This window comes from Rosa chinensis, chromosome 5 (assembly GCF_002994745.2).
Source record: "Rosa chinensis cultivar Old Blush chromosome 5, RchiOBHm-V2, whole genome shotgun sequence".
NCBI lineage: Eukaryota > Viridiplantae > Streptophyta > Magnoliopsida > Rosales > Rosaceae > Rosa > Rosa chinensis.
In genome coordinates this window covers 5,006,339-5,033,180 of record NC_037092.1, presented here as the reverse complement: position 1 = coordinate 5,033,180, position 26,842 = coordinate 5,006,339, and the positions used below count along the sequence as shown (strand labels likewise).

Genomic DNA, 26,842 nt, shown 5'->3' with positions numbered 1-26,842 from the left:
TTGAATTGATGTAATCTTCTAGATTTTTTGCTTAATTAAAGTTTTATTTGTCTAAATTTAGGGAGATTAGTTCCCATTCTGGCAACTGAAAGTCCTATTGGGGGGCAATACATGACTGATAGTCGTCTATTGGGGAGCAATAGACGTTTATTGGGGGGCAATAGACCTCTATTGGCCATCTATTAGGGGGCAATAGATGTCTATTGGAGGCAAAAAAATTTCCGGTGACATTTTTAGCAAATTCCGGTGAGCTGCAGCCAGTGACCGGAATCCGGCAACCGACGACTGGAATCCGGCAAAAGTTGACCGAAATCCGGCGAAAGTTGACCGGATTCCGGCGACCGGGCTCCGGCGAAGTCTTCCATGGTTTCTCTCTCTTCCATTCTCTCTCTCTCTCTCTCTCTCTCTCTCTCTCTCTCTCTTTCTAAGTAACAAAGGGGTGAGGGTAAAATGGTATTAAAAAAAAAAAAATTTAAAAAAATCTTAATAGGGTATTAGGGAAGACCTCCTTAGAATGTTTAGGGTAAGAGAGAATTAAAAAAACTTAATGGGGTAAGTGGGAAAAAAATGTCTTAAAATGGGGTAAATGGACAAAACCCCATTACTAAATTACAAACTATGATAATTACTGAATTGTATGCTTAATACTTGCACTTGTCAGATTGAACTGATATAAAATTCTAGAAACAACTACAGATTACATGACAATAACAAAGTGTGTTATGCTTATTGCAGTAAAAATGTGGGCATTAAAGATTATCACTTCCTCCGGTTAATGTGAAGGTTTTACTAGCTTGTAAATGGTTAAAATTCAATTCTTTCGTTTTTCCCTTTTTTTTTTTTTTTTCTTTCCGGAGGGCCAAAACTCAAAATAGATAAAAGAATCTATTAATTGCATCGAAACATAAATAGGATTGTTAGTGGTTGATTCCGAAACCCTAGGTTTTATCATTATTTATTTGTTTCTTTCTTTCTTTCTTTAATTTTCACATTATTTGTTTAGTCGAAAACCTTAAAACCATATCTTCTTTAGTTTGATTGTTTATGTGTTTTTGTGTTTGAATTAATTAGGTTAGGATTTAAATTGATTATCAATCCTCAGTTGGAACGACCTTGTACTTGCACACTATACTAACGACGATTCGTGCGCTTGCGAGTTTTAATTAAAATTTCACAACACGACTGGGTCGAGTTGTGCAGACCTTTGTCTGGAATAGGAGCGTTTGACGTTGGGTGGGAAGGTGGAGTTGGTTTGCGTCACTGTTGGGTATGGTTTGCTGTGGTAGGGGTCGACGGGAGGCGGCGGAGCATGTGGGTTCTCGGAGGAGGTTTTTTCAGGCCGCTTTGTTCTATTGGAGGGGAGGATCGCTACGATGGCAACGTTTTGACATTTGGGGCCCACCACAGATCACATCTGCAGCGGGGTGGAGCAATAAAGCCAAAACCAATCCAGCGATGACGACCGTTATTTATGGTCCAGTGACTGTAGCTTGGCGGCGGATTGTCTGTTGCAATGTTTTCCTTTTGGTTTTTGTTACGGTTACTCCTTGGAGTTAGGGTTGTGTTCCTACTCTTTTGAGCTAGGATTAGGTCTAGGTGCTATGCCATGTAAAGGTGTCATTCCCGATGACGATTTGGTTCAAATTTGGTTTACTGTGATGGTTGATCTGCTGACAAGAGATTCTTTACACGTGGTATTGTACTTTTTAGACATGGTGTTGAAGAGGACCAGTCATTTGGCTGTCAACTACGAGGTACTACTGGGACATTCAGGATCATTGGTTCAAAATAGCCTTGGTAGAAGGTGTATTGTGGTTAGAGTTTAGGCCCATTGGCCTGATGATATTTGTAACCGCGGTTTCTTGGGGTTTCGGTTTATGTCTGGTCAAGGGTGGTTCCAGTCTGGTCAAGGGTGAGGTAAGGTGCGGCTGCGACTGGGTAAAGTTGTGCAGAACTTTGTTTGGAACAGGAGCGTCCGACGCTGGGTGGGAAGGCGGAGTTGGTTTGCGTCACAGTTGGGTATGGTTTGTTGTGGTAGGGGTCGACGGGAGGCGGCAAAGCATGTGGGTTCTCGAAGGAGGTTTTTTCAAGCCGCTTTGTTCTATTGGCGGGGAGGATGGCTACGATGGCTGCGTTTTGACATTTGGGGTGTCTTGTGGTTAGAGTTTGGGCCCATTGGCCTAATGATATCTATAACCGCGATTTCTTGGGGTTTCGGACTATGTCTCCCCCAAAATGTTTGCTTTCGATTGATTGAATGTGTTTTCTATCTTTCCCTCAAAAACAAAAAGGGTGCGGCTATTACCACCCTACAGTATACTTTGTTCACCCTACAAAACAAATATCACTCAAATATTCCAACTTTAACCTTCCAATTAAGAAAATTAATATATAAAAAAAATGAAAAATTGCAACAACCACTGGCACCTCTGCCAAGCTCCTTCAATTCTCTATTTAATCCTTTAAAAGAAGCCAATTACTACCTCACAATTCAACTTGTTGTCAACTTAGTTGAAAAGAGTACATAGATAAGAGAACACTAGGTAGTGAGATTTTAAGAAAACCATGGCATCAGAACAGAAGAGAAGGGATCCCTAGAAAAGGGTAGAGCTGTGATGTTCATTGGTGATATGGGTCCATGGTGTTTCATCATATAATGCATCATGCATGATTTACCAAACCTAACTACCAAATTTCTATAGGTGGCACTTCTGCCTTTGCTGCACACTAGGCTCTATCCCCTTTCTTCCTTCCCCCCCCCCCCTTTTCTCTTGCTTCATCAATCAGGAGTCATGCAAGCACGTCGGAGTTCTTTGCTAGCTATTAGATAAAACTAAAGAGAGATCTATTTAGAAGAAGGAGAGGCAGCGCTGCAATTTGGTTCGACAGAGGTGTGTTATAGTTTCTTTACAATGGTAGAAGACAACATTGTAGTTTTTGTTTTGTTATCTATTTTAGTTTAACAAATAAGGACATTACTGGAATTTTGGTGGCAAAAATTAAATGCAGGGTGAACAAAGTAGACTGTATGGTGGAAATAGCCATACCCAAACAAAAAAAAAACCCACTATCGTAACCCTGATACATAGAATAACGACATTCTTATCTTTCTGAAAGGCTAAGCTGTCATCGATGTCCGAGCTCGGTTCCATTCCGATGACCAAGTGGCCAGTTCATTCCAATTTCCGGTAATTTCTCGAATTCCGATCTTCAAAAAGCGACCCCTACTTTCCCGTTAATATCAAACCTTAACATCCCAAGCAGATCAGTCGTACCCTCATCATTTTGGCTGCTCTGCCAGTACCGAACAGATCCAAAAACCTTCATCAAATGACCAAAATACCCCCATTTTTAGACATAATCAAGGACTGTGATTGGACGAAAGTAAAAGAAGAACAAAACCAAAAGAGCACTGAATTTCACAGTCCTCGGAGTCTTAAGAATCCAAACCCAAACCAAAAACCTTCTTCTCTATCAAGATTCAAACCCGAACCCCAAAATTGCTTCCTCCTCCTTCTCTGAGCCGAAGAATTCCTCCCCAAACTCTCCAATCTTCCAATTCTACCCTCCAATTTCAAATCTTGTTCCACCCAACCCCCCCGAAACGGCGCCGTAGCGATGATTGTGAGGACCTACGGCCGGCGCAAGGGAGGAGGACCAGTAGGCCTTCCCAGGACCTATTCCGACTCAACCCTAAACGACGCCGTTCGCGGCGACGACGACGACGACCTCAGCAACGACCCGTTTAGAATCTCTCTCTCCCAAGATACCCCCCAATTCAATTTTAATTTCTCGTCGTCGCAAGACTCGTCGTCGCAGTGGTCGCAGTTCGATTCGGAGCCCTATCCCCCCGAATTGAAAAGGCCCAGTTCGCGAAACGGCGACGTTTTGAGGAGGCCGTCGAAGAAGGCGAAGAAGGCCGCGGCGGCGCTTGCGACGGCGACGTTGATGGAGGCGCAGGAGTTCGGGGAGATGATGGAGCATGTGGACGAGGTCAATTTCGCGCTGGATGGGCTGAGGAATGGTCAGCCGGTTCGGATCAGAAGGGCGAGCTTGTTGTCTTTGTTGGGGATTTGTGGCACGCCGCAGCAGAGACGGCTTCTGAGGACTCAGGGGTAGGTTCTTGCTGGGTTTTCAGTCTCAAAATTTGAGCTTGGTAATGGGATTCTGTTGAACTTGGTGAATTTTTTAGCGTGTGTAAATGGTAATGTTGGTTTCAGGTGGTTCTTGGATAAGTGGGGTGTTCGTGTTGAGGTTTTCGAGTGATCTTGATTTTTGGAAATGCATTGTTTGTAGGGTTGCATGACAATGTATTGGAAAATTCGAGTGTTGAGTGTCATAATTTGAGCTTGCAATGTATAGGAATGCTTTGTTGGGTGTCAAAATTTGAACTTGGTAACGGGTTTCTGTTGAAAACCATGAATTTTTGCTGTGTTGTAAATGGTAATGTTGGTTTCAGGTGGTTCTTGGTGGGCATTTGGTTTTTGGGTTAGTGGGGTTTTTGAATTTTATGAAGCAGTTCTTGATTGGTTTCCATTTTTTGGAGATGTAGTGTGGGTGTTTTCGAGTGATCTTGATTTTAGGGAATGCAGTGTTTTTAGGGTTGCATGACAATGTTTTGGAAAATTTGTTTTTCTTTGCTTTTCATCTGAAAGTATTTGTGTATTGTTTGGGGGTGTGTTTGATCCACTATGCTTGAAACTCAGTTGTGATTGACTACTATAAGTTGTTGCTGTACCAAGTTTTTGGTTTGTCCTTGTTCTTAATCGAAATCGTCAGTGGGCTGTTTTATGGGGTATATCACTGATATGAAGTGCTCTGTTATCAGGATGGCAAAAACGATAATTGAGGCTATATTGGGTCTCAGTTTTGATGATACACCTAGCGATCTGGCTGCTGCAACTATTTTCTATGTTTTGACTTGTGATGTAAGTAATTCAGTATCTGACTATAATTCGAATTTCTGTTCAAGTTTTCATTTTGATAAAGTTAAGAATCCTAAAAGCTTGTCACCTTTCACTATTGCAGGGTCAGGATGATCCTCTTTTGGAATCACCAAGCTGTATTAATTTTTTGATTAGGTTTTGCAAACCAATTGTCTCAAACATCACTGAAGATAAAGCACCAAAAATTGGACGAAAGCTTTTAGCATTGCGTTTGAGTGCTGACATCTCGCATTGTGCACCAAAAAGATTAGACTCCAGCTCGGCTGCTATTCTTTCCAAAGTACATGAGATTCTTGTTACTTGCAAGGAAATGACACCAAGTTCTGCTGATGATGGTGAAATGAGCATGCCGGAGTTAAGCCCCAAATGGATAGCTTTGCTTACTATGGAGAAAGCTTGCTTATCTACTATTTCTCTTGAAGGTCTGATTCTATATTTGAAGCTGATGGTTGTCTCGTTATGTTAAATATTACTAGAATTTATTATATCAGTACCTAAAGCATTGGCCATATTTCTTTTGAATGAGTATTCTAGGCTCAATAAGATTGAATACTACCCCATAGGTGTGAACAAGTGAATTGATACAATCATGGCATTATATACTAAAAAAATAAAAGTCTATAAGTTAGAAGTTAAATTCTGTAATGTGTATTGAAGGGGAATTTTTGCTCAGAATTGCTTTAGAGTTTTCTAGCTATCCACTGCAAGGTCTGATATTCCGGAGGACTAAGAAATAAATTTTCAAAATGTTCCTTTTTAATACTGGGATTGGGATAAGTTGGTCAATATCATCCATGCTTTTATTTTTACATCTGAAATAGACTTTGTTCTGTCCTTTATGTTAATCCCTGATTTCTTATTTGTTTTAAATGGACTGCTTTCAGAAACAACTGGTACAGTAAGGAAGGCTGGGGGCAACTTTAAGGAAAAATTACGAGAGCTTGGAGGCCTTGATGCTGTTTTTGAGGTGTCCATGACTTGCCATTCCGAAATGGAGGTGTGAGCTTGTATGTTTATTTAATCCTCATTGTCTGCTTCATTACATATCAGAACTGAAATGACTTAGATTAGTGTAAAAATATCAAGGAACCGTAATGCTTCAAACAGTTATCAGAGATATTTACTATAAGTAAAATTTTTTAGGAACATCTGTGGTTAGCAATATCATATTTCTCTGCAAATATAATTCATATAATGGGAAAGAATGGCAATGGTACTAGTGTACATATGTATTTATTGTGGTTTGTCATTTATATATATATCTGTGTGTGTGTGTGTGTGGACTTCGTTCGTATTAGAAGTTTTGACAGTAATAATGGGCAGTAGATTTGCCCTTGTATAGTGTCATTTTGTGGGTCCTGATTATTTATCATTGGTTGTGGGTCCTGATTATTTCCTTGGAGTTAACATAAATAACAACGTGTGCTAAGAATGTCACTTGCTTTCAGGCAAAGTCCAAAACTTTATACCGTAATCATTATATAATAAGTTTCTACATATCCTATTCTCTTTTTTGTTTTATTTTAATTTTATTTTATTTAAATCTTTGGGGTTATGATACTCAATTTTTATTGGGGGGAAGTTGTTTCTGAGCTCAAGAAATTAATATGCAGGGTTGGCTAAAAGGTAATTCTCCTTCTACTTGGGAAAAGGAAATCAACATGGTGCGGAGCCTGGTTCTGCTTTTGAAATGCTTGAAGATCATGGAAAATGCCACATTCTTGAGTAAAGAAAATCAGGTATAGTAAAAAGTGATTTAGGTTCTCTTCCACTCCTCTTAGTAATTATGAAAAAGGGAAATGGATATTGACATCTGTCCTTCCATATCAGAGCCACTTGCTAGAAATGAAAGGAAAGTTGGATCCCATGGAAAAGCCCATATCTTTCACAGAACTTGTTATAAGTACCATCAGTATCCTATCAGGTAACTTATAGTTTCGGGATTGAATTTTAATTCTTAATAGTGCTTTGTTTCTAGTGTTTAATGGCATTGTTCTGCAGGGCTTTATCTACATAAAAGTTTATCTGCTGCTTCCAATGATGACATGTCTCATAATCTTTCAAATGGGAATGAATATGCTTCTGAGGAAAGCTCCCACAAATGTCAGAGCAATGGATTGGTGTCCACTTCTCGCTCGGTGTTTTCTGTATCCAATTCAGAAACTACCAGCACGTCTATGACTGACACCTATTTGTTGAAGACAAGACTTAGTTCTTCCAGAAATGGCTCATCTAGTGGTACAGCAAGCCATTTAAGTGAGGCAACCCGCACATTTAGCTATGGTTCCCGGAAAGATGCTGGTTCCAGTCAGAGATCCTATATTTCTAAAAACTCTATTATTGATCTTTCGGAGGAGAGCCAAGATCCTTTTGCATTTAGCTGTGGTTCCGGTGAGGATGCTGGTCTCAGTCAGAGATCCTATATTTCTGAAGACTCTAAAGTTGACCTTTCACAGGAGAGTCAAGATCCTTTTGCATTTGATGAAGATGATATTGAACCTTCTCAGTGGGACATATTATCTGGCAAGAAAAAGATTTGTCGAACGCGAAAAAATGGAGAAGCTTACAGAGAACTTGATGATGGTTGCCAGTTGCAGCTGATTATGAGCCAAGCAGAATCAAGTTTTGGGGAAGACCATGATATGCCTGAGACATCCTATGCGGGTGCTGTTAGTAAAGAGGGTTCCAGTCTTTTGGCTGACTGCCTTCTTACTGCTGTTAAGGTAATTATGTGGCCTAATATTTTATACTTGTTCACAATATATTGGACTTTTGTGGATTCTCTTTGTCAACTTCCATGCAATATTGTGGACGGTGATGGTGTAGTACTCTAGTAGATTAGTTAGATGCTTTGTGTCAAACATCATGCAAGTCTAGTCTCCCTATGTCTGAACCATAAGAAATTATCATGGCTACTATTTAACTGGTTGATTGCCTCATGGATTTATTCCCTGCATAACCTTTTATTTTTAGTACTACTGATCAGCTGTTTGAGTGCTTTTCCAACTGGTGGCAATATTATTTGAAACCCTGTCTTGGTTCTTTCTCATAGAGGGTCTTGAGTCCATAGTATGAAATATGATGATTCAGCATCACACATACAGAAGATTGAAATGTAAAAGCTCATAAATTTTCTTGGCAGGTGCTGATGAACTTGGCAAATGAGAATCCTGTTGGTTGTCAGCAAATTGCTGCAAATGGAGGACTGGAGACCATGTCTTCCTTGATTGCTAGCCACTTTCCTTCATTTTCATCTCCATTCAGCGAGAGAAATGACAATACTTCAAGCATTGAACTGGATAATCAGAATGGTAGACATCTTACCGATCAAGAGCTAGATTTTCTTGTAGCTATTTTGGGCCTGCTTGTAAACTTGGTTGAGAAAGATGGTCAAAACAGGTTAGTGTGACTTCTTAATTTTTCTCAGCTCTTTATGATTATGTTTATTTTTTCTGTAGTATTGTGCTTGGAACTATTGTTAGGCTTGCACGTCTTGCCCCCTTTAAATGTTATGAGTGCATATAAGAGTTCCTAATGGACTATTTGGGGACACATCTTAGTGTTTTGTTGCACTTGGTGATGTTTCATGATAGTAGCTTAATAGATATATGAACTGAAAAAGTTGGAAAAGAAAGCATTCTTTTATTTTTGCAAGTTGCTGACTGCGGTTATATTTTCGTTACGACTCTTCCTGTTATACCAATTGTATCCCAAAGTAGAATTTTGGAAGTCAATTTCCAGATGTACTAAGTTGAATATAAGATTCCTAATGAACCAATTGCACCCTAGTGTTTTGTTGCACTTGCTGGTATTTCATTATAGTATTTTGTTAGACAGATGTATTTTAAAGTAGAATAAGCAAGCGTTCTTTTATTGGTAGTTGCTAACTGTGATTATATTTTCTTTATGACTCTCCCTGTCAACCAATTATATCCCAAAAAATTGAGACAATGAAAGATGCTATAATTGGGTCACACCGTAGTGTTGTGTTGCACTTGGTAGCGATTCATGATAGTAGTCTAATAGACTGATGTGCTTGAGAAGTTGGATAAGCATGGTTTTTGTTCTGAAAATTGCTGACTGTGTATTATATTTTCTTTAATATGAGTTTAAATGGGGCAGTATAGCCTCTAGTTCTTATAAATCAGATTGGCAAGTTCATATTTTAATTCTTTTCAAATCACTGTTCATTCCAGATCACGGCTCGCTGCAGTCACTGTTCACTTACCTATTTCTGATGGGTTTGAAGAGGAAAGTCACAAGGATCTAATTCTGCTAATATGCTCTATATTCCTGGCTAATCAAGGTGCAGGCGAGGGATCCGAAGAAGGAAAAACTTTGCCAGTGAGTTCACATTGTCTATGGAAAATTTCCTAATAGTTCTTATTTCTTGTAAGATTTTATAGAGATAATGAATGTAAAAGAAATTGAGGAAAAAAAAAAAGAAAAAAAAAAAGAACGATTTCTACAATGGTATAGAGAAGCTATCTGATTCTATATTTATATTTGTCTTCTGAAGTTCTTACTCTGAACAAATTGTATTCCACAGAATGATGAGGCAGCTGTGTTACAAGGAGAACAAGAAGCTGAGAAAATGATAGTGGAAGCTTATGCTGCCCTGCTTTTAGCATTCCTTTCAACTGAAAGGTTGTGTTTTTTTCCTCTCTCCTATTTTACTGCATAAAACATTTTTCTGGATATTGTTGACGCTTATTTATATATTTATTATTTTGCTGTCTTCAGTAAGGGTGTACGCGATGCCATTGCTGACTGTCTCCCAGATCGCAACCTGGCTATCCTAGTACCTGTGTTGGACAGATTTGTGGTATGTATTTGACTTCTAATTTTCTATGTCATGATATAGAGTAGGCGTGAACTTAATGGAACTTTTGTAGATGCTTTACATATTTGGATGCTGGTACATATATGACAAGTTATATTGCTCATGTGATTATGTACCTTTTTTTTTCTTATTCAGGCATTTCACTTGACGTTAAACATGATCTCACCGGAGACTCATAAAGTCGTAAGTGAAGTAATTGAATCATGTAGGATACGATAAGAGCTTCAGAGATGGAGATCCTGTACAGATTTGGCCTTCCATTAAGATAAATTGTTGTTACATGACACTCCACGCCTCCTATAGGGTTTTGAATTTCAGCTGCACATTGTATTGAACTGACCGCAGGCCTTTTTTGCTTGTGTAGTTCTTTTGTTTTCTCTTTTTTGTTCCCCTGGTTAGCTATTCTTTTGTATCTTTTTGGTTTTTTACCATTTTGTAGCGGTTAGAGAGATCTGCTTGTATACAAAAGATGACGAAATGAAAAAATCTCGCTTTTGTTTTGTGTAGTGTGTACCGTCCATGTATGTTGTAGCAAACTCTTCCACTGTTATACAAATTATCCCAAGTTTGATGTCAGAACTTTGCTCATATCTTGGAACATGGGTCGTAATTGGAACAAAACAGATGCGAATTTTTTCTTCTCCTCCCTCAACTTGCAGTTGTCCCAAGAAAAAAAATGTAGGACTCAGAGACCAATCAGAAACAATGGATTTTGGTCGAAGTTTTGCTTACATGAACTTGATACCTTCGTTTGATTCCAGAAGGAACTCTGATGGTGATCACCGTGCAATATAAGGAGAATAGACAATTAGAGCCACATCTGAATTCGAATCCCTACACTTTCCTTACGGACTTTGAAATGAAGGTATTATTTTATTTTCGTATTTCAGAATATTACATGCCACACTAGTAGTAGGACAGAATATTACATGCCACACTAGTAGTAGGACATATGTCAAAGCAGATTATTCCATCTCTCACTCGCATCATCATGTGATAATACCCTGTAAGATTCACATAAACCTCTTTGAAAACTTACATAACACCATCTGTGGAAATCAGATGTGCTTTTTAAGGAAGGTGAGCATTAGCTGATTGAACTGGTCAGGAGCTTGTTCTTGAGCAAAATGTGTTCCTTCAGGCATATATACAAGCTCCAAATCAGATGTAAACTCGTTCACCTTTCCACTGGTTATAGAGTCCTCTATCCCCGGAAACTTGTTAAAGTAATCCTTCCGTCCCATTATAACAAGCACCGGAACTTTAACAATTAGTTCTGTTATGCCCATGTCGTCTGACTTGGACCTGTCAATATATGAATTAAAGTCGAGAAAGTATCAAAAGTATTTGCTGCAACTAATTCTAGTTAGCAACATAAGACCACTATTCACTGACTAGTTAATCCAAGAATATTTTTTACCTATATGTGATCTGCAATGCAGTCTGGAAACCTGTTCTCTCATATGCAGCTCCATATACTTTAAGATCTTCCTCAGAGAACCAAGGGGGAAGAGGCGTAGATGGGTCAACCAAGTCCATGATCTCCTGGTTTTCTGCAGCTATTGGGATTTCACTTCTGGAGAAAAGGATGTAAATATTCCGAAAAACTGTTGTCGCATCAAAGCGCCCAAAATCAGCCTCAGCCCTGCCTGGTTCCTATATTTAATAGAGGTCATCAACTCGTCACGATTATGCTACAAGCAAGTGAATGCTAGTAAAGACAATGAACTGATAACAAAACCAAGTAATGCCCTACATGAAATCTTGAAATGTAGAAACCTTCAGGGAGGGATTTGGTGAAACTGGGACGACTTGAAGCTGGTATGTATGGCACCCCCAATGTTACAACTCCCAAGATCCTATCCGGGTAAAGAAGGGCAAGTATGTACGCTGGCCAAGCTCCAAAATCTTTTGCGACAACGAAAACCTATGTATATTATACAAAGGTCACAGATGAACATGTTACATTGTACTCGATCTCTTTTAGGAAACATCAAGAAATGGCTCACAAGTCGCAAGTATAGCATATGTTCTAATCATTCTCATAATCAATCAACAAAATCCAATATACAAACAAACTATATACTCAAAAATTTAAAAATTCCAGAGCTTCAGGGAAGCAGAAGCCTAAATACACAAAAATAAATACTACATTAAAGGGTGTTCAGATCAGCAGAAATCATTATGATCTTACCATTTCATCCCTAAATCTTATAATTATGTTCCATCCTAAACAACTCAGAGATCCAATTAGCTAAAAAACACAAATGAGAAAAACATAAACTTGAATTAGGCTAGCAGTTTGATAATACCTTGGTAATAGCAAGAGCTTCAAGAATAGCAAGGATGTCGTTGACGAGGTCACGGTAGGAGGCCTTGTCGGGTTCGGGCGGCTGGTCGGAAAGACCGTGTCCACGGTAGTCAGGCGCGATGGCCCGGAAACCGGCGTTGGCGGCAGCGATCATCTGGTGGCGCCACGTGTACCATATTTCTGGGAATCCGTGCAGGAACAAGACCACATTGGGACCTGAAACACACGTTGACCGATAGTGACAACTGAAGAGGTGTTCGAGTATGTTAAGAATGAGCAAGATTCAGGGATTGCTGACCTGTTCCGATGTCGGCTACGTGGAGCTTGAGGCCTTGCACTGTTATGAAGTTGTGCTGGATTTGATCCATGTTTAGAAGTAAGTGAGAAACTGAGAAGGAAGACGGTTCTGGTCTAATGTCCACTTTAAGAAGAGAGGAGGAGTTTCCTAGAATGGAAATATAGTGTTGGAGTCGATGAATAGTCTTAGATTAAGCCAAGTAATGTCTATATTTGACTATTAGGAGTCGTATACGATTCATTGTTGTTGTAATTCATGTGTCAACTAATAATAACTCATGCGTTATCATTATGACTTACACATCAACAGTATACGACTCATTGTTGTTTCAGCCAAGAGTAGTATACGACTCATTTTATTATTATGTAGGTAATTTGTGTAGTGAGTTTCGTTATGTTGGATTAATTTCATGTCGAATATTCTGATATGTGTTGCACAATAAACATTAGGGACTGAGGAGCACCATCTTGAATGGGTAGGTTTAGTAATGAGGGGATGGAGAGTTTTCATATCCCCTGCCCTGCAACACTTCGGTGGCCATAGTCAGATATCCATTGTAGAAAATGAAAGTCACAACTCTTTCATTTTGGTCTTGCATATGATTATTGAACAAATCATTGCATGAAATAGGTTTCAATCTTCCCACTGGTAGATTTTACAATTGCTAAGAAAGAAATGTGAAATGTCCATCATATGTTCTTAGAAGGGAATTTGATAATGGCAGTGCTGCCTTTATTCAATGTTTGAGACAAATTACAAGCCACAACAAAAGTAGGAGATACATATTCTGGTCCTTATTGGATTCAAACACTAGATTTCACACTTCTATAAAACACAAATCTCTCGGAAACCTTAGATAAACTTCATTTCAATTATACAAGCACGAGCGATCAAATGTGCTTTTGGAGGAAGGTGAGGATGAGCTCATTAACTTGTTCAGGTGATTGTTCGTGAACAAAATGTGTTCCTTCTGGCAGAAATACAATCTCCAAATCCGGGACAAACTCTTTCAGCTTTTCACTGTTTATGTAATCTTTCATCCCTGGAAATTCGTATACATAATCCTTTTTTCCCATTATAAAAAGAGCTGGAACTTCAATAGTGGAATCAGGTATGCCCAAGCCATCTTTTATTGCCCTGTCAATACATAAGATGAAGTAAAGAAATTCATGGTCTAGTTGTTTAACTATATACATCTCTTAAACGCTGCATACAAATAATGACTTTCTAATCTAGTTGGTAAGCCTGCTGCAGAAAAGCTAAGATTAATTGCATTTACCTATATGGAAGTTGCAATGCTGTTTGGAAACCAGATTTCTCGTACAACTTTCCATATGCTTCAAGATCTTCCTCAGTGAACCAAGGGGGAAGAGGCGTAGACGAGTCCACCAAGTCCATGATCTCCTGGTTTTCTGCAGCTATTGGTATTTCACTCCTCGAGAAAAGAATGTACACATTGCGGATAACTGTTTTCGCATCAAGGCGTCCAAAATCAGCTTCTGCCCTGCCACCTGGTTCCTATAATAGAGGTCACAATTTCACAAGAAGCAAGTCATGGTAGTGCAGACACTGAATAGATAACATCACAGCATGACTAAATAGATTCACACCTGCCATCTTGAAATATAGAAACCTTCAGGAAGGTGCTTAATGAACTGGGGACTACTTGACTTTGGCATGTATGGCACTCCCATTGTTACAACTCCCAAGGTCCTTTCTGGGTGCAGACAGGCAAATATGTACGCCGGCCAAGCTCCAAAATCTTTTCCGATGAGGAAAACCTATGTAGATATTATTAGAATGACACTACATAATATGATCATCTGTCTGAAGCAACATGAACAAAAGGGTTCACAAGCAAGTCTTACAAGTTGCTTTATAAAAAAAAAACAAACCATACTGAAGTCTACAGCTTTGTGGATGCAAATAGCCTAAATACACACAATAATTGAAAACAAACAGGAACCAAGCTTATTATCTTCAACTTCATTTCTGCTTCTACCCCAAAACACAACTAAAGCAGGCATCTTTATCATGTACCCACTTTAACAAAAATTCAAGATCCCAAACAATTAAAATAACAAAAAAAAAAAAAAAACCAAATTGGTACCTTAGGAATGGCAAGGGCATCAAGAATAGCAAGGAGGTCATTGTCAAGGTCAAGGAAGGTGGCCTTCTCGGGTTGGGGAGGCGGGTCGGAGAGTCCGTATCCGCGATAGTCCGGGGCTATGGCCCGGAACCCGGCGTTGGCCAGAGCGATCATCTGGTGGCGCCACGTGTACCATATTTCTGGGAATCCATGGAGGAACACGACCACATTGGGACCTGAAACACACGATCGTTAGTAATTCGATGATGATGTTAAGAATGAGGAAGAGGTAGTGGGATTGCTGAACCTGTTCCGATGTCGGCCACGTGTAGCTTCAGGCCTTGTACGGTTATGTACTTGTGCTGGATTTGATCCATGCTCGGAGCAAGAGAGTGAGTACGAGGAGAATAGCCGAGTATTTCCTTGAATAGAAAACTTTATGGAGTTGGGGTGGATGAGTAGTATTGTTATTAGATTACGCAAGCTCATAGTCAACTAAAGATAACAAATAGTCAACTATGGTCTTGTTTGGATAGGCTAACACAAAAGGATTGGATTGGACTGGACTATTTAAGCTTATCTTTGTTGCAACAGGAGTTTACTTTGAGGAAATGATCAAGAATCTCACTTTTTGGAAAAGAAACAGATTTTCTTTGATTTAAATGTGTTGAAGAATGTCGACATAATGTGTGTCTCTACAAATTAGGGTTTAGAGTTGTAATAGGAAAGTGTTCTAGGTATTCAATTGTATTCGGATTCTATTACCTATTGTGTACCTTGTAACTCCCTATATAAATGGCTCCTATTATCAATATTAAACACACGATTTCAATTCTCTACAACACGTTATCAGCACGAGCCTTAACCCTAGCCGAAAAAAGAAAAGAAAAAAAACACCCCAATCACGAAAACAGCCGCAAGCCTGCAGCCCTCCTGACACAAGCCCTGCAGTCCCTAGCCGCACACTCTGCTGCTCCATGCCGCAAGCTCAAGCCTTACGCCCTGCTGCTGCCTACCTCCGCTGCAGCCTCCGCACTCATCCGCCTACAACCTGCTGCAGTCCTGCAGCTTTAACGCAGCCTCACCACAACTTCACCGCAGCCTCACCACAACTTCACCGTAGCCACACCGCAGCGCCAAGTCCCTGCTGCTGCTCGACTTCTGCAGTAAGCCTCACCACCCAGCCCAGCCCGGTTGCTGCCCCCCGTGCTGTAGCCCACAGTCCTGCAGCCTTGCCCAGCGCACCCGTGTGCCTGCCAGCCTTGCACGACGCCCCCGCAGCAGCTAGCCACTGCTGCTGCCTTTGCACAACAGCCCCCGCCAAGCACTTGCAGCCCCTACGCACCTGTAGCCCATGTAGTCTGCCCCCGCAGCAGCAACTCCTGCTGTCGAAAGAAAAAAAAACCCAGCAAAACAGAAAGAGGAAGAAGAAGATGCATGGAAGAAGAAGGGAGAAGGAGTGGGCCCAGAAGAAGAACAGAAGAAAAGAAAGACAAGAAGAAAAGAAAGAAAAGAAGAAAAAAAAAAGGGAAGCAGGCCTGGGCCGGGAAAAAAAAAAGGAAGAAAGAAAAAAAGGGAAGGGAGAAGGGCAGCCCACTAACTGCCAATTTCCGACCAGATTTCGGCAATTCTAATTTAGCTACACTCATGCATCAACACGCGCGTGTATAAAGAATTGTGAAGCAAATCTTCAAATTACCAAGTAAGTTTTTACGATTAAAGTTCTTGCTTTCTTGTCTTTTAAATTCCTTTTATTTTCTACAGAATATTGGAATATATGTTGCCAAATGGTTTTGAGTATTTAACAAAGCGGAATTGTGGGGATTCACGCTTAACGAACTAAGAGTGTTCGTATGAACTAAGAGTGTTCATAATTAAACGAACTAAGAGCGTTCGTATGAACTAAGATTGTTCATAATGCTTGGACTAAGAGCGTCCACAAGCATCAAAATGTAAGCATATTAAAACATCATTATTTGGTCTAATCCAAAAGAGATTCTTGGAAATTGATTTCTTGGTAGCATAGCTCGGAAATCTTAATGTTTTAGTTTTCGTGGAAGTTTAACTCCGAAACTAATATATTTTCTCTTCTTATTTTCAGGATGTCGAATGAACCTAGACTCGACTTTCCCATGCTTGACTCAACAGGCTCGGATTACCACAGTTGGGTAACCGATGTTGAGAACCATCTCACTTCAAAGGGAATATTACCCATAATCCAGGCACCTAACCCGGATCTTGTGTTCGTGTGAACACCTACAAAGCATGCTTAAGCAGTTATCTTGATGCGACGCCATATGGACAAGGCACTCAGATTTGAGTATATGTCGATCAAGAATGCAAGAGAGCTATGGGTAGCTCTAGAAGAGCGCTTTGGCAATGTCCAAGATTCCCTCCTCCCTTACTTGAAGGTTCAATGGAACAATCTGCGCTTTGCTGATTTCAAGTCTGTTGCTGAATATAATTCACAAGCTCTTCGCATATAGTCCATGTTGAGGTTTTGTGGACAACCTATCACAGAGCAAGAGCTAATTGAGAAAACTCTCTCCACCTTCCCCGTTTCAGCCATTGTGGTATCAAAGCAATACGTTACTGAAATCAATGTTGGATGAATCACGAGGTTTCATCAGCTTATCAATGTTATATCTGTAGCTGAGAAACATGATAACATACTCGTGAGGAATTATAATTCAAGGCCCATTGGAACTAAGAGCGTTCATGAGGCGAATTATAATGCACCCAAAGGAGGGCGCAAGGAGCGGTACCCTAAGAATGAGGGACATGAGGGACGTATGGGCCCATATAACCGCCCTAACCAGGAAGGAAACCGCAAGTTCGGTGTGGATACACGTGGTGGTAATGCCGCACGTGGGAGAGGGGGTCGTGGTATCCCTAGCCGTAATGGTGGCGCCATGGGCCGTGGTGGTGGCACCAACCCTCCTAGGGAACGCCCGCAACGTGCACAACGTGCACCTCAATTAAAGGGAGTCAACCACAATGATGTGTGTCATCGATGTCGATCAATTGAGTATTGGTTCAAGCAATGCAAGGCAAGCGAGCAACTAGCTGCAAGATACAGGGCATACAAGGACCTGAGGGAGCAAGAAGTGCACCTTGCAGCAGAAGAAGAAGATGGTGGAGATGTCAATCTCACCATAGAGGACTTCAAAGCTGAAGATGAAATGCACAAGGATGCAACAGACTTTGATTAGATTAGTCCTTTTATTTTTCCAAGAACTTTTGTAATGGCAATATGCCTTAGTCAATAAATGACAATTGTATTAACTCTTTCTTATGTGGCGGGCCCAATAAAATGTGATGTCTAGGAAAGTCATTGAGGTTATTGGTACTTAAGATAGTCTCGCTCCACCAACATCTCTCTCTACTTTCCTGGTCATATTTGATTGGAGTTACCAAACGGATAGAGTGACTACAATGTGTCTTAGTTTGATTTTATTTTGGATTAGATTTTGGAAATTTGATGTAATCATTGGCTATTAATAAAGTGTCAATTCTTTTACTTAATGTCTTGGACATACCTTAATTTGAACTTTATTATATAAGAGTCAGTGGTTTTCATGTGGAAACACATTATGAGAATGGACAGAGTTCCTTTGCATCACCTCTAATGACTACGGACATAAACGAGTATTAGAGAAACTTATGTGTCGCTCTAATGGGTTGTATGCAACCACTATTCGAGTTATTGAATCCAACACGTCATGAGAGACGACTTATGGGATTCTGACACATATAGGCTTTGACATGATGATCCGTGTATTAAAGACTTTACACAGACATCCATTTTCAGAACAAAGAAAAGTAAGAACCAAGAATTGGTTCGAGGAGCTGCACATGCGCCTCATGGCGCCATGATTGTGCAAAGACCCGCCACACATGGCCGGCGCCGCCTACCCCCTGCGACAAATACATGGCATTGACGCCATAAACCCTTATTTAACTCCTCTTCCTACTTCTCATGTGACGTCCCGAACCCGAATTCACCGGTTTACTAGTCATTTGGACGGTAAACAACTTTTACTGTCGTTTCAATGCTTTTAGGGGGCCCTAAAAGTTGACTTTTTGTTCGGGTCAAAATTTGAGAAAATTTCCTTCATGAAAGTTGTAGAGGACGTTAAACTGAGTGCGTGCATATGTGGTACGTAAAAATCGGAGTTCGTATGCAAAAGTTATAAGCGAAATGGTAAAGTTACTGTTCATGGTAAGTTTCTATAAATAGGACGAGTTACTGTGGTAAGTTTCCATTTTCGGAAACTTACCGAGCCCTCTCCTTTCTCTCTCCCCGACTCTCTCTTCCTCTCCGACCTCGTCACCTTCTTCCGGCCATAACTCCTCCATCCGGCGACGGATTTTGACGTGTAAGATGTCGTTGGAAAGCTCTCTTCCTTCTCTTGATTTCTGGGTTCGTTTCGTAGCTTAATATGAACTGTGGAAGGTGCAGCAATGAGAAGAAGATGACGGTCACTGTAGCATTTTTGAGGCAGCGTCGATATTTTCCGATTCCGGCAGTCTCCGGCCACCAAATTGGCGTCGAAGGTTCGGTTTTTGACATAGATCATTTCCCCTAAGGTCTTTCATTTCAATTTGCAGTGTAGAGGTCGAATTAACAATTTCAATTTCTAGGGTTCTTGGAGTTTTCGGGAAAAATTTCACCGGCCTAATTGGAGCTCTTCCAGGTAAAATTGGAACATGTTGTAGTTGAGAAGTTGAATCAGTGTGTTGAGAAGGTGCTACTGCCAAATTTTGGTGGCCATCGGAGATGGTGGCGGCGGCGCCGCCACTGTGGGCGGCGGTAGCGGCGGCTAGGGTAGTTTATAAATTTCAATTTTTAGCTAGTTAAATTCTATAATTATCATAGAGCTTATATATGAAGTTTGGTGAATTTTGGAGGAGTTTGGAATTGTTTGTGAATTTTCGAAGTTTGGAGTTTTGTGGTGGAATTATGGGAAATCCGGCCGTCGGATTTCCCACGTTTTCATTATGGAATATGTAAATTGAGGAATTAGAATTGTGGAAGAGATTTGGGTGAATTTGAGAAGTATTGGAGATAGGGATTTTCGGATTTCGTTTAAGTTCGTAATTATTTTATCGGATTGCCGTTTACGGAAATATAATTGTGTACAGGGCAATGTCGCGAGCTACGGTTGGATGAAGGAACTCGTTTGCGTGGTTGCCAATAGTACTGTGAGTGGACATTTGTTTTTAAATTAATTCCGCATGCAGTATTATTATTATTTTCTTCCAATTGAGATTTAATTATGTTTTGAATATTTGAGATTTAGTTTATCGAGATTTATTTATGGATTACGAGATTAGTATTGAAATTCCTTCCCGAGGGCTTTTAGTAGATTTTTGAGATAGTCATTCATGAGTTATTGAGTTGGGAAATGATTTTCGGGAAGTGACTGATTCGGAAAAATATTATGAGAATTATTGTTTTCGAATATCAGTTTTTATGAAGATATACGAGTGCGAGGGATTTAGCAAATATTTGAGCATGATTGATTTATCGAGATTTATTGGGTTTTGAATTCCGCACTTATCAGACTTGGGTTAGATGGAACTTTCTTTCCGAAAGCAATTATTGAATTATAGAGTATGTGATTATGCTTTCGAGGATTTATTGAGATATCGAGGATTGAGTTAGTGAGTTATTACTGAGTTATGCTTTCGGTGAATTATTATTGATTTATTGAGGTAATATCGAGTTTCTTTCCGAAAGCAAGTGATTGAAAGAGGTTATGTTCAGTTCTTGAGGAGGCTATTCAGTTTATTAAGGAGGCCAGTTTTGGCGCATGCGTATCTTACCTAGTTGGCAGTCCCTTCTAGGTAATAGTCTGGTTGGCAGTCCCTTCCAGACTACAACTCGGTTGGCAGTCCCATCCGATGCGTCATCTGGTTGGCAGTCCCTTCCAGATGACATGAGGTAGCTAGTCGGCAGTCCCGTCTACTACCTGTGGTTAGTCGGCAGTCCCGTCTACTACATGTGGCTAGTTGGCAGTCCCATCTATCCACCGCCTCCTATCCCGGTTGGCAGTCCCTTCCGATGCGTCATCTGGGTGGCAGTCCCTCCTAGATGGCATGAGATGACTAGACAGCAGTCCTTTCTAGTCATCAAACGAGCCTCATGAAAAGGATGTTTTTATAAGGATTGAGGATGAGATTTTAAGAGGTTTCAAGATGTTCTTGTTACGTGATTGAGATTTCAGTAAAGAGGATGATTAAGAGTGTTTTCAAGATTGTTACTGCATGCGAGGTTTTAGAGAATAACTTGGGAAAGCATTAAGTTTTACTTATTTATTTGAAATTACTTATTTTTCGTCCACTCACTCTAACGGATTTTAAATGTTTTCCCCTGGGCCCTTCGGTTTTAAATGCCCAGTTTGCAGGCCAGTTTAGCTTGAGGTCGAGCGTACTTGGGGTTGAGGCATAGCTGTCATAGCTTCCGCATTATAAAAGCATCGGTCATTTATCTTGCTTTCTATTCTTTTGTTCGCCTGTATATTAGATTGCTCTGATAACCTATGAGATTAATATTCTTAAGTTTCAGAATTGTTTGGTGATATGAGAGATGTTGTGATATAGGGAGCAGGGTGGCTCCAGGAGAATAAGGATGGATGATTTAGAAGTGTAATTGTTTTTCTACAGGTTTTGGGTTGTCCATTTTTTGGGGAAGTTCTGTCAAATTTTTGGTAGAATTTCTTCTAAGGTGGGCCCCGCAGGGCCTCTTCGGATTTCAGGGTGAAATCCGGGGCGGGTCTTGTCAGTTGGTATCAGAGCAGTAGGTTTTAAGATTCTGTAGACTTGTTTCGATCTGGTTACCTTATATGCTTGATGTTACTCAGTACCTCCCGAGTGATGGCCCGACTGCAGCGGTTCCCCATCGTTTACTCTTCGGTGCTGAAGTATTCATCAAGTATGTAAGGTACGTGGTTGGTTGATTTTCCTTCAGGTGCTATGCCTCTTATACGCCGACCTCATAGGGATCTGTCTGCATATCAGATTGTTTAAGTGTCTTGCACCTTTTCATGGTGATGGTGATGTTAGATTACTCTACAGGTTTGAGTTATGTTACGAAATGTGATCCGAGGGAATGTGGTGGTTATCTCTCCCTCGATGCCAACAAGTTTGTTGGGGCAAGGTTTAAGGTGCAAGACTGGAGTTCGATTTTGTGTTTGATTGTTAGAGTTGAGTGGACATAGCTTTGGGCTGTCTCTGGTTGCTATAAATTGCTTTGGAATCAGAATTTTTGATGGAAATGGAACTAGTAATATTAGTGGTTTTGATGTTGAAACCAGTTTCAGGATTTGTGGTACATAATGTGATATGTCATGTATGTGACATTTGTAATATCATTGATAGTTGTTGGAGATTATTTGGAAATCATGACTGGTTATCTTGGGCCTTTGACCTAACCATGATATTTGGATCTAGTTTTGTTTGGATTGGAAGAAATTGATTTTAGATACATTGACTTATAATTGATCCTTTTGAAGTTTTGGATCGTATTGAGTAAGGAGATAGACAGAATTTAAGTTTTTGATATAGTTTTATGTTTGAAACTTGAGTATTTAGTTGGACGCATAGAGCTTTACAATCGAGTTACGATCTTTGCCAGTATTTAATTGAGAAGATTAGAAACAACTTTTGTATATGAGATTGTGCCTATGCGTGTACTCAATTGGTTATCCGTTTTGGTTGAAATGGTTGTACCTAAAAATTGGAGAATAGTGGTAGTGATCTCGTTGGGTATTCATAATGGTGCAAGTGGAATTATTTGTGATACGGAGTATGATTCGAGTTATAAATTGTGGAGCCTTAAAGATTAATTGTGATAGATTCTTGGTGAAGTTTTTGCTAGACAGTTGGATTGTGATATTGTAAGAGTGGTTAGTGGAATAACTTTGAGGAAATAAGTTTCCTAGTTGGCTCCGGAAATACTTCTAATTAAGGTTTGACCAGAATTCTTGTTATATGTGGGTCAAACGTAATACGGTATGTCTGTGTAGTGGCGTATTTCAATGGTAATTAAATGGAGGAATTGGATCGCCAGGTGGTTGGATTAATTTCAGATCCAGGTACCGCTTTGTGTGAAATGAGATGTTGGACGGGTGTCTGTTTTACATCAAGGTTGTTGTCCGAGGAAAGATTCTGTGAACGGTGTTTTATCATCTAGGAAAAAATTGGTTGTTTCTTGAGTTGAATACGTACATTAACAGATTGCTTTGAAGGAAATAAGTGAATTTTTCTACCTTGGTACCGTTACTGGTGGAATGGGTTAAATAGTTTGAAATTTAGTTTTCACTTTGATTGATCTTTCTACCGTATGGTGACCCTTGATTGGAGAAGTATAGAAAGCTGTTGGTACGATTGATATTCGGTCACCATCACGGGTTTATAGGTACGATGACTTGGCAAAATGTTCGAGTTGAGTTTGGAAATTGTTTGTTTGGAGTTGGGTTTTATCAAGGGTTTCAATTGACTCTTGAAGTACTAAATTGTTGAGCGAGTATGGTTGAGTTGTGTTGTTGGATTTATGCTTAGCGAGATAAGGATTGAGAAATTTTGGTGCAATCTTAGTTAGCGCGGATTAGTTTTTGAAATTGTTGTTGTAGCTGGAATATTATTGAATAAGTGTTGTTAGAGGGTGGATCTTCAGCTACTTTATCCTCAGTTTAGTGATGACAGCGTCGCTTAGGGATACCGGCTTTGAGCCATGTCAGGAGAGTTCGCTATACTCAAGTACTTGCAAGTTTGACGTTGATTATTGGAAGATTATGGTGTGGAAACATAGAGAAGAAAGAATGGACTATCTTGCTAGCAGTCTGGTACAGAAATTTTGAACATAAACAGGTGTGTGAAATGTGTCGCCTTATGGCCAGCAGGGTATGTATCAGAGAAGTTTCTCTAGTTGACTTAGATGTCATCTCAAGGCTTTGATCAATGTTTTAGTCAGGTATCAAAGTAGCGCAATGAAAGTGTAGTGGCCCCATAACATGCATGATTAAGAACCTATAGGTTGGTTCGAGGCTACTCTTTGATATGCTTGACAACTATGGGATCTCTACGTGCACGACATTCGATCAGAAATTTAAGCACAAACAGACAAAAAGCAAGTGCGGTTTTGTGGTTGCTAAGGAAATTGGTTGTTTCAGACATGTGGGTTATCAGTGAGCATCTTGTGGTGTTTTATTAACTGTTGGACTTTACATAACCCGTGTACGAATTGAAATTGGTTTAAGTGTGAGTAAATGTATTATCATGTTGTTGGTGAACAAAGTGGATCTTCACTGTACGAGTTATATGAAAAAGAGTATGAATGCTACTATTCAAACTGAATAGTTTGTGATATTGATACCATGAGTCATCTGAACTATTATTTGACCTAAATTTCTTGACGTCGAAGTTGTGTACTTGTGAGTATGTACTATTACATAGTTAGGTAAGACAAGGGTATCCAACTTGGAACATTGATACATTTGGGGTTCTAAGTATATGTTTTTGGTTGCTTGTGTAATCGAGATTGTCGAGATTATCAGCTACTCCAGTCGTTGACTTAAGATTGCAAAGGGGAAAACTTAATCCAAAGAAGATTTGATTTTCGTTGTGCAGTTTCAAGGTGTAGTTCTTTCAAGTAACCGACCTTGATTTAGTCTTGAGTCTTTATTCTGAGAATTTTAGTAGGTGTTTCTGCTCACATAGTTGAACAGTTTACAGGTTGCTTCAAACATAATGCTTTGACGATGTTCTCCCTTAGTTGTTAAGGACTGTCAATAATGAGTGGAAGTAAATCTATCTACTAAGACATTGAATTTAGTAAGAACGCTGTGGGAATTATTCAGATCGCAATAATTGGCTAGATTTCAGCTAGAGAATTGTTTCTTATAAGGGTTGATCTCCATGTTCTAATTGGTCAAGTTTTGGATCAGTTTTGAAGGTAATTTCTACATGATTTGAGCAGACTTGCACATCTTTTCTGTGCCTTATCATCGCCACGGCCGTACGATTGATGTGCTATTCATCTCGTGACTGTTTACTATGGATTGGCGTGTGCACCCATCTCTACTTCAACAGTATGGAATTTCGAGGACGAAATTTTTATAAGGTGGGGAGATTGTGACGTCCCGAACCCGAATTCACCGGTTTACTAGTCATTTGGACGGTAAACAACTTTTACTGTCGTTTCAATGCTTTTAGGGGGCCCTAAAAGTTGACTTTTTGTTCGGGTCAAAATTTGAGAAAATTTCCTTCATGAAAGTTGTAGAGGACGTTAAACTGAGCGCGTGCATATGTGGTACGTAAAAATCGGAGTTCGTATGCAAAAGTTATAAGCGAAATGGTAAAGTTACTGTTCATGGTAAGTTTCTATAAATAGGACGAGTTACTGTGGTAAGTTTCCATTTTCGGAAACTTACCGAGCCCTCTCCTTTCTCTCTCCCCGACTCTCTCTTCCTCTCCGACCTCGTCACCTTCTTCCGGCCATAACTCCTCCATCCGGCGACGGATTTTGACGTGTAAGATGTCGTTGGAAAGCTCTCTTCCTTCTCTTGATTTCTGGGTTCGTTTCGTAGCTTAATATGAACTGTGGAAGGTGCAGCAATGAGAAGAAGATGACGGTCACTGTAGCATTTTTGAGGCAGCGTCGATATTTTCCGATTCCGGCAGTCTCCGGCCACCAAATTGGCGTCGAAGGTTCGGTTTTTGACATAGATCATTTCCCCTAAGGTCTTTCATTTCAATTTGCAGTGTAGAGGTCGAATTAACAATTTCAATTTCTAGGGTTCTTGGAGTTTTCGGGAAAAATTTCACCGGCCTAATTGGAGCTCTTCCAGGTAAAATTGGAACATGTTGTAGTTGAGAAGTTGAATCAGTGTGTTGAGAAGGTGCTACTGCCAAATTTTGGTGGCCATCGGAGATGGTGGCGGCGGCGCCGCCACTGTGGGCGGCGGTAGCGGCGGCTAGGGTAGTTTATAAATTTCAATTTTTAGCTAGTTAAATTCTATAATTATCATAGAGCTTATATATGAAGTTTGGTGAATTTTGGAGGAGTTTGGAATTGTTTGTGAATTTTCGAAGTTTGGAGTTTTGTGGTGGAATTATGGGAAATCTGGCCGTCGGATTTCCCACGTTTTCATTATGGAATATGTAAATTGAGGAATTAGAATTGTGGAAGAGATTTGGGTGAATTTGAGAAGTATTGGAGATAGGGATTTTCGGATTTCGTTTAAGTTCGTAATTATTTTATCGGATTGCCGTTTACGGAAATATAATTGTGTACAGGGCAATGTCGCGAGCTACGGTTGGATGAAGGAACTCGTTTGCGTGGTTGCCAATAGTACTGTGAGTGGACATTTGTTTTTAAATTAATTCCGCATGCAGTATTATTATTATTTTCTTCCAATTGAGATTTAATTATGTTTTGAATATTTGAGATTTAGTTTATCGAGATTTATTTATGGATTACGAGATTAGTATTGAAATTCCTTCCCGAGGGCTTTTAGTAGATTTTTGAGATAGTCATTCATGAGTTATTGAGTTGGGAAATGATTTTCGGGAAGTGACTGATTCGGAAAAATATTATGAGAATTATTGTTTTCGAATATCAGTTTTTATGAAGATATACGAGTGCGAGGGATTTAGCAAATATTTGAGCATGATTGATTTATCGAGATTTATTGGGTTTTGAATTCCGCACTTATCAGACTTGGGTTAGATGGAACTTTCTTTCCGAAAGCAATTATTGAATTATAGAGTATGTGATTATGCTTTCGAGGATTTATTGAGATATCGAGGATTGAGTTAGTGAGTTATTACTGAGTTATGCTTTCGGTGAATTATTATTGATTTATTGAGGTAATATCGAGTTTCTTTCCGAAAGCAAGTGATTGAAAGAGGTTATGTTCAGTTCTTGAGGAGGCTATTCAGTTTATTAAGGAGGCCAGTTTTGGCGCATGCGTATCTTACCTAGTTGGCAGTCCCTTCTAGGTAATAGTCTGGTTGGCAGTCCCTTCCAGACTACAACTCGGTTGGCAGTCCCATCCGATGCGTCATCTGGTTGGCAGTCCCTTCCAGATGACATGAGGTAGCTAGTCGGCAGTCCCGTCTACTACCTGTGGTTAGTCGGCAGTCCCGTCTACTACATGTGGCTAGTTGGCAGTCCCATCTATCCACCGCCTCCTATCCCGGTTGGCAGTCCCTTCCGATGCGTCATCTGGGTGGCAGTCCCTCCTAGATGGCATGAGATGACTAGACAGCAGTCCTTTCTAGTCATCAAACGAGCCTCATGAAAAGGATGTTTTTATAAGGATTGAGGATGAGATTTTAAGAGGTTTCA

At 40.0% G+C, this 26,842-nt stretch overlaps 3 protein-coding genes across 3 annotated transcripts; 1 reads left to right on the top strand and 2 right to left on the bottom strand.

Annotated features, from left to right (window-relative positions):
* Nucleotides 1–3,411: 3,411 nt before the first annotated feature.
* On the top strand, nt 3,412–10,365 carry LOC112167452 (wings apart-like protein 1). The gene is made up of 12 exons (XM_024304481.2): nt 3,412–4,115; nt 4,829–4,928; nt 5,029–5,368; nt 5,831–5,943; nt 6,560–6,685; nt 6,777–6,870; nt 6,948–7,669; nt 8,089–8,345; nt 9,143–9,290; nt 9,496–9,593; nt 9,690–9,771; nt 9,925–10,365. Exons 1-12 carry the CDS (start codon nt 3,619–3,621, stop codon nt 10,006–10,008), a joined length of 2,661 nt encoding a protein of 886 aa, XP_024160249.1. The 5' UTR covers nt 3,412–3,618; the 3' UTR covers nt 10,009–10,365.
* A 170-nt stretch (nt 10,366–10,535) lies between these two features.
* Nucleotides 10,536–12,558, bottom strand: LOC112167455 (bifunctional epoxide hydrolase 2). The gene is made up of 5 exons (XM_024304484.2): nt 12,399–12,558; nt 12,102–12,316; nt 11,546–11,716; nt 11,210–11,445; nt 10,536–11,094 (listed from the first exon to the last, which is right to left on the bottom strand). The coding sequence occupies exons 1-5, from the start codon at nt 12,466–12,468 to the stop codon at nt 10,848–10,850; spliced, it is 939 nt and encodes a 312-aa protein (XP_024160252.1). The 5' UTR covers nt 12,469–12,558; the 3' UTR covers nt 10,536–10,847.
* A 534-nt stretch (nt 12,559–13,092) lies between these two features.
* On the bottom strand, nt 13,093–14,956 carry LOC112167454 (AB hydrolase superfamily protein YfhM). Its single transcript, XM_024304483.2, has 5 exons — nt 14,795–14,956; nt 14,509–14,723; nt 14,009–14,179; nt 13,678–13,916; nt 13,093–13,535 (listed from the first exon to the last, which is right to left on the bottom strand). The coding sequence occupies exons 1-5, from the start codon at nt 14,862–14,864 to the stop codon at nt 13,289–13,291; spliced, it is 942 nt and encodes a 313-aa protein (XP_024160251.1). The 5' UTR covers nt 14,865–14,956; the 3' UTR covers nt 13,093–13,288.
* Nucleotides 14,957–26,842: the final 11,886 nt, after the last annotated feature.

What these genes read in the sequence shown, in the direction of transcription:
- LOC112167452 (XM_024304481.2), top strand. Translation starts at nt 3,619, where the DNA reads ATGATTGTGAGGACCTACGGCCGGCGCAAGGGAGGAGGACCAGTAGGC. An exon ending in TCTTGAGTAAAGAAAATCAG is followed by an intron (nt 6,686 to 6,776) that starts GTATAGTAAAAA and finishes CTTCCATATCAG; the next exon opens with AGCCACTTGCTAGAAATGAA. An exon ending in CTGTGTTGGACAGATTTGTG is followed by an intron (nt 9,772 to 9,924) that starts GTATGTATTTGA and finishes TTTCTTATTCAG; the next exon opens with GCATTTCACTTGACGTTAAA.
- LOC112167454 (XM_024304483.2), bottom strand. Translation starts at nt 14,864, where the DNA reads ATGGATCAAATCCAGCACAAGTACATAACCGTACAAGGCCTGAAGCTA. An exon ending in TCTATATTTCAAGATGGCAG is followed by an intron (nt 13,917 to 14,008) that starts GTGTGAATCTAT and finishes CCTCTATTATAG; the next exon opens with GAACCAGGTGGCAGGGCAGA. An exon ending in GCATTGCAACTTCCATATAG is followed by an intron (nt 13,536 to 13,677) that starts GTAAATGCAATT and finishes ATGTATTGACAG; the next exon opens with GGCAATAAAAGATGGCTTGG.
- LOC112167455 (XM_024304484.2), bottom strand. Translation starts at nt 12,468, where the DNA reads ATGGATCAAATCCAGCACAACTTCATAACAGTGCAAGGCCTCAAGCTC. An exon ending in CGTAGCCGACATCGGAACAG is followed by an intron (nt 12,317 to 12,398) that starts GTCAGCAATCCC and finishes CGTGTGTTTCAG; the next exon opens with GTCCCAATGTGGTCTTGTTC. An exon ending in AAGCTCTTGCTATTACCAAG is followed by an intron (nt 11,717 to 12,101) that starts GTATTATCAAAC and finishes TAATATACATAG; the next exon opens with GTTTTCGTTGTCGCAAAAGA.